This window comes from Oncorhynchus mykiss, chromosome 7 (assembly GCF_013265735.2).
Source record: "Oncorhynchus mykiss isolate Arlee chromosome 7, USDA_OmykA_1.1, whole genome shotgun sequence".
Classification (NCBI taxonomy): domain Eukaryota; kingdom Metazoa; phylum Chordata; class Actinopteri; order Salmoniformes; family Salmonidae; genus Oncorhynchus; species Oncorhynchus mykiss.
Window position 1 is genome coordinate 56284400 of NC_048571.1, and position 12412 is coordinate 56296811.

Genomic DNA, 12412 nt, shown 5'->3' on the forward strand with positions numbered 1-12412 from the left:
CATCACACATTTATCTGCCTGCCTGCCCACCCTGGCTCTCATCACACATTTATCTGCCTGCCTGCCCACCCTGGCTCTCATCACACACATTTATCTGTCTGCCTGCCCACCCTGGCTCTCATCACACACATTTATCTGTCTGCCTGCCCACCCTGGCTCTCATCACACACATGTATCTGTCTGCCTGCCCACCCTGGCTCTCATCACACACATTTATCTGTCTGCCTGCCCACCCTGGCTCTCATCACACATTTATCTGCCTGCCTGCCCACCCTGGCTCTCATCACACATTTATCTGCCTGCCTGCCCACCCTGGCTCTCATCACACACATTTATCTGTCTGCCTGCCCACCCTGGCTCTCATCACACACATTTATCTGCCTGCCTGCCCACCCTGGCTCTCATCACACACATTTATCTGCCTGCCTGCCCACCCTGGCTCTCATCACACACATTTATCTGTCTGCCTGCCCAACCTGGCTCTCATCACACACATTTATCTCCCACATGAATCTGCCTGCCTGTCCACCCTGGCTCTGATGATAAGTGTGTGTGGGTGATGTGTGTGTGAGGTTATAGGTGTTGGCATGTATAATTGTGTCATTATTACTAGTGATGCACTGATATTACATTTTTGGCCCTTACCAATATCTAATATTTTCCTTGCCAAAAGAAACCTGATACTGATAACCAATATTTAAAATGCATATTTATAATTTTAGCAGACTTTTAAGGATTTTAGTACAGTTAAATAGTGGACACACACACATGGACACAGCAGTCTAAGGCACTGCATCTCAGTGCAAGAGGTGCAATAGGTCGGCACACAATTGGCCCAGCTTCGTCCGGGTTTGGCCGGTGTAGGCCGTCATTGTAAATAAGAATTTGTTCTTAACTGACTTGCCTAGTTAAATAAAGGTTACACACACTGATCAAAAAGTTATTTTGTTGGCATTTTCGTATGTCCCCATTACCAGTAAAACAATCAAAACATATTTCTTTCACTTACTTGCTGTGCTGTTTCGTTGTTCAGTCATTTCATTCTCAACCAGGATTTCTATGGAACGCCGTTTGAGTCTTTGCGTGTCAAAAAATATACTATTTAACACTATTTGACGTGTCAAATAAGCTTGTTGACCACTCAGGACCTGAATATGACTGCACCTCACGTAATCATTTAAAGGGTTCATACATTTTTTACGTAGTTATTAGTATTTCATATGTCACAACGGTTCATCGATTAGTATGCAATGATGCTGATAAAGTTGTCTCGCGGACATACAGTGCTGGTCATTAAAAAAAAAAAATAGCTAGCTGATGGATGCAAACAATGTTCTTTCCCAAAAACATAGCAGAACGACATAATCTGTTTCAGTAGCTATAGTTAGTTAGCTAAATATATAGATGGGTGTCATCATCTAAATAACCCTCATTTATAAGACAGTTCTTATTTGATTATTGGTGGTCGGACCCATCTATGTGAAGCTAGCCACAATAAGGATTAGCTGCAATTGTGGACTTTGCGGTTAGCCTTCAAAATAAAAGTATGGCATAATTCTACTATTTGTTTTCATTTGCATTACTGTCAATGGCATACTTTTATTTTGAAGGCAAACCGCAAATTCCACTATTGTGCCTAATCATTGCCATGGCTAGTTTAACACATAACATGGTGCGGTTGAGCCTCAATAGCCAGATGAAGCTAACTGGCTGCTTATAACGTTAGCTTTGGGCAACAGGGTTAAGTAGCTGTCTAGCTATTTATTTTCATGAACTGAAGTTCAATTTCAATAGGCAAACAACAAGTGGCAACCTAGCTAATACTTACTCACAGGATTCTTAAATCATTGCTAAGAATAATGAAAATGACTGCAGGTTCTACTGGTCATTGTTTTCAGGCTGGTTGTATTGGTGCTAGCTACGTACCAAGCTAAAGCTAGCTACACCAGAAGTTGCGGTCAAACAAATTATGCTTTATTACCAACACAGTATTGTAAACACATTGTTCGTGGCCGGTGTTTTCTTGTTTGCAGAATGTTTTGTACAGCTTTGACAGTGCTACTGTATCTTTTTTTACACGTAAAGACCCAAACAGCATTCCATAGTATGTATGTTGTGAAGCTAATAGCAGTGATGTCAGAATAAGCCTGCAGGAAGGGTACCACATGAGGGAGGAGGATGTATTCACAACAGGCTCAGTCCGATGATGCTGTGACACACCGCCCCAGACCATGACGGACCCTCCACCTCCAAATTGATCCCGCTCCAGAGTACAGGCCTCGGGGGTAACGCTCATTCCTTCGACGATAAACTCAAATCCGATCATCACCCCTGGTGAGACAGAACTGCGACTCGTCAGTGAAGAGCACTTTTTACCAGTCCTGTCTGGTTCAGCGACGGTGGGTTTGTGCCCATAGGCAAAGTTGTTACCGGTGATGTCTGGTGAGGACCTGCCTTACAACAGGCCTACAAGCCCTCAGTCCAGCCTCTCTCAGCCTATTTGTGGACAGTCTGAGCACTGATGGAGCGATTGTGTGTTCCTGGCGTAACTCGGGCAGTTGTTGTTGCCATCCTGCACCTGTCTCGCAGGTGTGATGTTCAGATGTACCGATCCTGTGCAGGTATTGTTACACGTGGTCTGTCACGGCGAGGACGATCAGCTGTCCGTCCTGTCTCCCTGTAGCGCTGTCTTAGGCGTCTCACAGTATGGACATTTCAATTTATTGCCCTAGCCACATCTGCAGTCCTCATGCCTCCTTGCATCATGCCTAAGGCACATTCACGGAGATGAGAAGGGACCCCGGGCATCTTTCTTTTGGTGTTTTTCTGAGTCAGTAGAAATGCCTCTTTTAGTGTCCTAAGTTTTCATAACTGTGACCTTAATTGCCTACCGTCTGTAAACTGTTAGTGTCTTAACGACCGTTCCATAGGGGCATGTTCATGAATTGTTTATGGTTCATAGAAACAAGCATGGGAAACAGTGTTTAAACCCTTTACAATGAAGATCTGTGAAGTTATTTGGATTTTTACAAATGATCTTTGAAAGACAGGGTCCTGAAAAAGGGACGTTTTTTGTTGTTGCTGAGTCTAGGTATGCACGTCAGCTTTGACAGCAGTTTTGCACATCGGGGCGTTAAACTAGACATTCCGATATGTTCATCCCTAATTATTACCAAGGGGTTAACTCAGGAGTCAAATTTAAAGGCCTGCTCAGTCAGTGTGTGTGTTTCATATCTAAATGTGTGAATGTGTGTGTTTCCCATTCTACGTATTTGTGGACACCATTACTGTGCTGCTGTGGAGAGAGGTTTCTTAGCGTGAAGCGTGTGTCAACAAATCTTCACACACGGAAGACAGAGGCTTGTTAACATGTGTAACAAGATGTTCAATTCCAACTGCCAGAGAAATCAGGCCATATTACACAATCAAACACACACACACACTTAAATACACACATGCCTGCACAACAGATATCAGAGACTGGGAACCGCTGTTGTGGGTGTGTTAACAGCATCTGTTTACAGTATGTGTGTATGCTTGTGTGTGTAGTGGGTGCATTTGTTACATTTGTAAGTTGTTTTTGGCTGCAGCTGCTCCTTTACACACATGCACTCAACATATGGGCAGCAGGTAGACTAGCGGTTCGAGTGTTGGGCCAGTAACTGAAAGGTCGCTGGTTCGAATACCTGAGCCAACAAGGTGAAAAACCTTTCGGTTACTGGCCCGACCCTCTTAACCGCTAGGCTACGTGCTGCTCCGTGGCTGACCCTGTAAAAACAACACATTTCACTGCATCTACCCAGTATACGTGAGATGTGTTTAATTCTAATCTCCACCTATTTCTTTCTCCCCCCTCTCTTTCGCTCTCTCTCTAGGAGTCCTACTCTGGTGAAGAATATGATTTCAGGCCTGGGCTTCGGTTCCCTAAACGCCAGCTACCAGGTTAGTGTACACACCTACACACACACTAGTTAGCAAGTTAGGCTAGTTAGTGACACGTGCACACATCCAGAACACTCCTCCCCACATGCACACACACACACACCTCCCAACACACAGACAGTGGTTCTTCCTTTAACATACTAACATACTAATTCTGTGGCACATAAGTGTCAGCCATTGTTGCCAGAATGACGCAATTTGCCACAAATTTACCAGAAACGGTCGCGGCTCCAAACTTTTAAAGGAAGAACAATTGTACACATACACCTTACTCCATCCGACTATGACTCAGATGACTTATAGCATCAACTATTTGTCAATTAAGGTCACTGCATGAAATTTGTGCCTGTCCTAGAAAATCAATTTCAGTCACTCCTATATCACCTGCACACACTCCCTGGGCAAACCAACCAGCAATGAATGCTCTCTCACTTTCACTCTCTTTCTCTCTCTCTACCCTCTAACCCACCCGCTCCCCACCACACGCACACGCACACACACACACGCCACTAAACCCTTGAGCAGTGAAGTGTAGTGTGCAGGAGCCCCCTAGTGGTTGTATGTGGTAATCCTGAAGAGTTAGTCATCCAGGCAACACTGCTTTAGTCTTCAGCATGACTGATTATCAAATCAACGTTTATTCGTCACATTTACAGCAGGTTAAAACGGTGCAGCGAAATGCTCAGCAAGTACTCAACAGGACTAAACAGTCAAAGCATCTGTGTTACTGAATAAATACATGGGTTCTTCTTGCTCACAAAGTTTATTTGTGGATCCATAAGTACTTGAAGTCAATTGTGATGTATGTGAGTGTCTTTTAATGTAAATCTGTGTGTTCCTGTGTGTGTGTGTGTGTGTGTGTGTCAGGCGGCCCTTGCAGAGAGCAGTTTAACTCTACTGAACAGCCAGGGCCTGGTTAACCCCTCATCTGCCGCCAGCCTCAACATGCTGCATGGGATGGGTCATGATGATGTCAGCTCCACTGTGGAACAGGTCAACAGCAACGGCAGCTGCAGCCCTACACTCAGCCCACAGCAGTATGGGTAAGACACACACACACAAACACACTCCCTCTCTCTTTCTCTGTCTTTCTCTAACGCGTCCCTCTGCCTTTCAGACACCAGGTCCATGTGAAGGAGGAGCCCACTGAGATCGAGGAGGACAGCCGCTCCATGTCGCTCATGGCAACTGTCACTCAGAACATGGCATTGCCTAGCGATCGCGATGACCACGATTTGGATGATGAGCTTCCCACCGAGGAGCTGGAGTAGGATTGGATGAGCTGAACCAGTGGACGGGACTTTGAGGTTTAATCCCACCCGCTCCATTGGAGTGAAGCGAAATGATGACCACGTAAAAAAACAAGATAGAGATAAAAAAAAAAGATAAAGATCATGATTTTTATAAAGCAAGAAACCAACAACATTGACAAACAGGGTTAGACCTCCATTACATACCGACGCAAAAATAACACTCTGGAGCATTGCTTTATTCCCACACATTTTCACCCACCTCACCCCCTCCTCCTCACCCCCTCCACCCTCACCCGATGAGCAGCGTATTGTCAGAGAGACAGCTCTCAGTGGTGATATGGAGGGAGGGTCCCCTCTCCTCTCTCCTCTCCCTGTTGATTCACACAGATGGTCTGCCCGCCCTACAGTCCTTTAGTGCTGGTAGTTTGATGTTCACACCACTACAATATACATACAGGTGTGTGAGAGAGAGTGTGGAGAGACACACACATCAGATCATGTGTATATATTGTTTGGAACAGTCACCAGGAGGTGTATAACTCTCCTCCTCTTCTCCGGTCATGTTAGTTTCTTTTTCTTTTCTTCTTTTGCCTGAAAGAACTGCTGGGCTTATAGATGGAAGGAAGAACAGCGGTTTTCTCAAGGATTCACCTGCTCACACATCAGAAACCAAGCTTACAAACCAGTCAGTGATCCATAGGTGGGACTGAGACTGGATTGCAGGATTCTGCCCTATGCCCACTCTCTAGCCATTCTCTGCCCTATGCCCACTCTCTAGCCATTCTCTGCCCTATGCCCACTCTCTAGCCATTCTCTGCCCTATGCCCACTCTCTAGCCATTCTCTGCCCTATGCCCACTCTCTAGCCATTCTCTGCCCTATGCCCACTCTCTAGCCATTCTCTGTCCTATGCCCACTCTCTAGCCATTCTCTGCCCTATGCCCACTCTCTAGCCATTCTCTGTCCTATGCCCACTCTCTAGCCATTCTCTGCCCTATGCCCACTCTCTAGCCATTCTCTGCCCTATGCCCACTCTCTAGCCATTCTCTGCCCAAGCCAGACAAGACTCTCTTTACTCATTATGACAAACAAATAAAGAAGACATTGTTTCCCCCCCAAAAAAGACCCTTTGGTGCTTTACTCCTCCTTCATGTGTGAGAGTGATGGGCACAGGGCAACCTGAGAGGGGGAGGAAGGAGAGATCATCCACACAGAGATATCTGACTAAAATAGTTTATTATGGAATTTATTATGGAATAGAAAACATTTTATATCCAAAAAGTGGTGGCTTTTTCACTTCCTTCTTTCTTTGATGTTATCTTCATTTATTTTTTAGGATTCATATTTCCATGGTGATATAATTCTGTTTCAAAGTGTATTTTGTAAAAATTTAGTTTTTAGTTTTTATTAACTCTGCTTGTTCACACCATTCCAAACTAGTATTGGTGGCAAAGAAAGTGCAGTATTGTCCCAAAATTCCCTATACCCCAGCCCACCATGAATACCTTTCTGTGTGTCTGGGTTTGCCAGTTTAGATGGCAGGAGATTGAGAATAGCACTTAGAATCGAGGGCCTCAGCTCCTGAGAACACTCACCAATAATCCCAACATTATCATCCATTTGTATTATTCCTTTTTAACTAACTTTCATTCCTTTTTATTTTATCTTCTCGTAGTTAGTTGAGAAACATCAGCTGTGATACAAAGCAATGCTTGAAAAAATATATTATGGCAGTCAGAGAATACCTCATCCCACAAATTTCTGCCCGGAAGTGTGTGCAAAATGTTAAAGAAGTAAGGGGGAATTCTTTGTGTGGGACACCAAAACGTGGCAACTCTGCTCAGTTTCATTTCAAAGTTCTATTGTTACTATAGTTACTGTATAGAAGCTGTCTGCAATTCACTGTGTGAGTTGAACTCAAAGGAATAGCACGTGAGATTTAAAGTCTTTTGTTTTCAGTGAGCATAAAAGCATTACCTTCTCTGCAGTGCCATACCAAATTTAAACACGTTATTTTTTATGTATTTTCTGCTTTTTCTCCCATTTTATTTTTGTTACAGGTAACCAAAGAAATGTGTAGAAAACCAAAAACCCTGTAGTTTATTTTTCCCCTTTTGAGTTTTTCCTCTAAAGAACTGGCCAAAAGACAATAAACATCTGACATTTAAATGATTATTGTATTATCGTAACTCTTACGTTGAATTTGTTCATGACAGTACTGACCATTCCAAAAACCAAAGTATAAAATGCTAAATAGAATTTGGTGATGTTAAAATCTTTTTTACATATGTTTAACTGGTGCAAATGACGACTAACATTAGGCATGCTATGGTTGAAGGCCAAAAACAGTATTAACAAACAACACTTTTGCAGTTCCATAGATAAAGAAAGAAAGCACTTAGGATTTAAATCTCTATCTCTCCATGCTCAGGCTACCTGTGTTTCAAACACAACCCTATGACAGGCTCTGCTGTAGGCAAGCCTAAGATGGGATTCAGGGTTAAAGATGACTAATAATTATCTTACCCTCATTAGGCACTTGAACACAACATTTATATACCTGTATGTGACACTAGAAGCCAGCAAAAAAAGAAGTGGGCTGTTGTCAGTTGTCCATTAACTGGGATACCGTGTAAAACAAAAATACATTTTTATTGCACTGTAATAATGCATGTTTTGATTAATTTCCTCAACCAAAACAATATTTTCATTGTGAAACTCTATACATTCAAACATCCCTTTGTGCTATGCAGGAGAATGTCATTTTTCTGACCCGGCTCCCGGTTTGATTGAATAGGACCAAAAGTCCCATTGTCTAGCAGTGAACAGTTTACTTAATGTACTTTCTTTACTCCTCACCTACAGTATACTCTAGCAGACACAACAGTTTAACAAATACCAAAAAGGACAGGTGTTATAATAAATAGGAACAAAATGATAATGTTTCGCTCTTATAATGTCTTCATGCTCTCACGTTGCTATAGAAACACGTTCATAATCCCCTAGTCTGTGAGTAGTTGTGATAGAGACTGCTTGAAGCTGGCTGTCATTCCAAACATCACATCAGTAGACAAACGGAGGGTTTTTCAGAACAGACATACCATTATGACCATTTGTGATATTTACAGCAAAGAGAGAACAACTGACAAATGACAAAATCATACCAATGTGAAAGGAGCACACCAAGGGACATGTCAACTTATGTCTTTTTTCTAAAACAAAATTTGGGAACAGTTTTGTCAAATCAACTCTTGCACCATTTTCTTTGTTTTTTAATAAAGGAGTCTTTGTATTGACTTCCTGTGTAAAACAGCACTGTTTCCTGTAGAAGTAGCGTTATGATGCTTCACGTCATCAGACTGATTTATAACAAACAAAGTGGGAGAGGGACACCGAGAGTAAAAACCAAAAATAACACTACCTCCTTTTCAAAATGGTTCACAATAAAAGCAAATGGGAGACTGGAGACCAGAAATATGTCTGGTTTAAAAAAAAAATCTTCCTCAATAATAATAGTGAAATATACCAAAACACAGCTTACTGTTAATACACATTAAGTGGGGCTGAAAAAGCTTGTCTGGCTATCTGAACTCCAAATTCATGAGCGTGAGCGCAAAAACAAAGAGACGTTACAACAACATTACACCCCGTTAAAGATAGACTACCTCTCCTAAAACACCAGATAACTGGTGCGTTCTCCTAAGAGTGAAGAGTGAAGTGGTCACCATGTTTAAAAGGTCTACTCTCAGCTGTGTATTATTGGCTCTCTCCGTACTGTCCATTATCATAAAACTCTGTGAAAAGCCTCTTAACTGGGTGCTCTAATTGTATGCACGCATATTTATGAGCCGGCTTTGCCGGCAGCCAATGATAGTCCAGTCGTTAGCTGCGACTCAATGGGGCAGGAAGCTGGTTGTCAGGAGTGATGATGGGCAGAATGTATGAGTGCCCTGCACCCGCCATTGGGCCACACACACACTAGTACACGCCAGCGGCCCACACTACACATGAATGGAGAGAACAGCTTTAAGATGGCAGCGATAAAGGAAACACACTCACCGGCTGTAGTCAGTGTTCAGTCGAAAGGGCCCTTAGTATCAGTCAATAAGCCTCAGAGCTGGGAATTAAAGCCCTGTGACATGGAGCTGGCCCTTCACGGCGAATAGTGGCCCCTGTCACTAGGAGCCGGGCCCCTGTTGGCCCCTTGGTTCAGACAGCTGAGGAGAGGCTCTGAGTAACTGAAGATACTATCCAAAGACAAACACAGAGCTTGCTGGGAGACGGACAATAATAACAGCTTACAAAGGAATGAATGATTACTACTACTATTATTGTTATGATCCAAACTCTCACGAAAGAGGCGCTGCTGCATTCAGTAAATATATGATGTTTGAATTCTCATCCTTTAAGGTACACCTGTTTGCCAAGCTGTTTTATCAAGATGTAGATTGACATTCGTTGATGATGTTGACAGATCGCCATAGACACTTCTGTTCCTTCTCTGGTTTGGCTGTTATGATGTATTATTCTATATTAACACTTGGCTTAGCTCTCGAGGGCATTCTTTACCATTATGTCTTTTTGATTTTCTCTTTTCTTCATTTAGTTTTTGTAAAGCTTCCAGCTTGGATTCCTATACTGTATTGCTAATGCTGAAGTGTATGTATTTATCATATTAAGTGCTGCAGGTATCTTTGTTGAATAGTTATTCCTTTCTTTTTTTCTCTCGTTTTCTTCATAAAAACGTCTGGGACGATGATTTTTTAAGTGTATTATCTCAAAAAAAATAAAAGAATTAAAGTTAGATAAGTGGTTTAGGTAACAGCTGTTTGTATATTTATCTTAGCTAGGTCTATTTTGATACCTTTTGTCTCTGTACTGCATTTTTAAGGAAAGAAAAAGAAAAACAACAGTAAAACAACAAGTTGACTTCGTTATGTATTGTTGATACCTCAGAAGGACTTTTCTCTAAGACAGGACCAAAACCTCAGAAAAAATGAGAGAAAGAGGAAAATCATTGAAGAAAATATGTAGCCCCTCTCTTGCTTTTAAAGATGGACCAATGTAAAGGTGATGTTGTGGGTCCTTTATGTGCCAATATGTGTCCTCTGACCCCTGACCACAGTCATTCCTTTGATGACCTTTAACTTACAGCGGTCAATCACTCAATAGGACAACTGGGCGTGGCCCTCAATCAAACACCTGATGGCATTTGTCCAATTAGAATCCTAACCAAAGGTGTTGTGAGTGGCCATGGCTTACAAGCTAACAGACCACCACAACCATAACCACAACCGTAACCAAACCAACCCTAGGCACTGATCTACCACAAGCTACTTCCCATACCTCAAACCATTCTTCGCTATCACCATCGCTATCATCTCTTGGACAAGCACTCTTCCTATTGGATCATTAGTGACTCCAGGGACCTAATTGGCCCCGCCCCTGCTCTATGATTGGACAGCTCTTCGGTGTCATGTTGAGGAAAAGGGAACGTAAAGGACAGTTGCCCATGTTATTATGAACTTCACAGCCCCCCCAAAAAATGGAACTACCACTTCAGCTGTCCTCTGGCTGTCCTCTGGTTGTATCTTAGGAATGTGTGTACATTCAGCTGTCCTCTGGTTGTATCTTAGGAATGTGTGTACATTCAGTGACTTTCTGTAACATTACTTAGTTTCTGTTTACCTCTCTTTTATCTTTTTATTTTGTTCTGTTTCTTCATTTTTTGAAAGTGTGACCCAGGGGAATTGGTAAAGTAGGAGCAGGCAGTGGTTTTTAAGATGGTCTAAAAGAGGTTTTAAAAAAGGCGACTTTGCCACCGAGACCTTTGCCCTTTCCCCCTTCCCTGGGTGGCCATGTAATGCCAGTCACTGCCCTTTCCCCCTTCCGTGGGTGGCCATGTAATGCCAGTCACTGCCCTTTCCCCCTTCCCTGGGTGGCCATGTAATGCCAGTCACTGCCCTTTCCCCCTTCCCTGGGTGGCCATGTAATGCCAGTCACTGCCCTTTCCCCCTTCCCTGGGTGGCCATGTAATGCCAGTCACTGCCCTTTCCCCCTTCCCTGGGTGGCCATGTAATGCCAGTCACTGTCCTTTCCTCATGCTGTATAAAACACACATATATCTGTGTATTTGTAACCTGAATCTTCTTGTGTCTGTCCATGCAGACAATAAAACAACTGTACAGTAGGTCTAGTTGCATGTAATCTGTACTAATTATTGACAATGGCATTATAAAATGCAATAAAATACTTATTACACTGTCTGACTGTGTCAGCGTGATGTTCTTTATCTGTCCAGATGTGCCACTGGTTTTACGCACGCTATTCCTAGAGGTAAAGGGATGGTTCCGTAGTGCAGTCAAATGCCTCATACACCTGCCCCAAACCATAGCTGAATCCACCATCCCCTTGGCCCTACTCTCCCCCTTCTCCACCTTTCTCCCCAGCTCACCAATGTTTCACCAATTCCTCCTGAGATTTAGAAAGAGCTATATTGTGTGTGTCAGAGAGAGAGAGAGAGAGAGAGAGAGAGGAGGGAAATGTGCTTTGAATAAGAGTGGCAGACAGGGCGAGGCCTCAGAACAAACAGACTCCTGGCAAGGAGCACACTCACACAATACACACTCACACAATACACACACACACAATACACACTCACACAATACACTCTCAGACAATACACACACACACACAATACACACTCACACAATACACACACACACAATACACACTCACACAATACACACTCACCCAATACATACTCACACACCACACGCTCACACAATACACACTCCCACAATGCACACTCACGCAATACACACTCCCACAATACACCTTCCCACAATACACACTCCCACAATACACACTCACCCAATACACACATACTGTAGGTGGACTCACTCATCACTCCAGCCTGATTGAGGAAAGGGAGAGAGTGTGGGAGCAGCGGTCCCAATGTGTGTGTGGTGTGTGAGTCAAGGGAAACATCTGGAATAGTAGAGGTATGGAGTGTGTCTGGTGAGAGACTTCGATCCTCTACCAGTCTCGCCATCTCATTTAGCTGATGACATTTGTCAAATCATATTCACCACTTTGACTGTGTGACGTAGTGCTCACCCTGTTTTTTCCTCGGTTGTAGTGCTCACCCTGTTGTTTCCTCTGTTGTAGTGCTCACCCTGTTGCTTCCTCTGTTGTAGTGCTCACCCTGTTGTTTCC

At 43.2% G+C, this 12412-nt stretch overlaps 1 protein-coding gene across 8 annotated transcripts in view; it reads left to right on the forward strand.

Moving 5' to 3' along the window:
- foxp4 (forkhead box P4) overlaps positions 1-11460 on the forward strand; it is a 188193-nt gene extending 176733 nt beyond the window's left edge. For all 8 annotated transcript variants that reach the window (XM_036983565.1, XM_036983567.1, XM_036983568.1 and 5 more), the window contains 3 exons: positions 3876-3942; positions 4810-4985; positions 5060-11460. In XM_036983565.1, coding sequence (XP_036839460.1) covers positions 3876-3942; positions 4810-4985; positions 5060-5213 — 397 coding nt within the window. In that variant the 3' untranslated portion in view covers positions 5214-11460. The remainder of the gene's footprint in view (positions 1-3875; positions 3943-4809; positions 4986-5059) is intronic.
- The last annotated feature ends 952 nt before the right edge of the window (positions 11461-12412 follow it).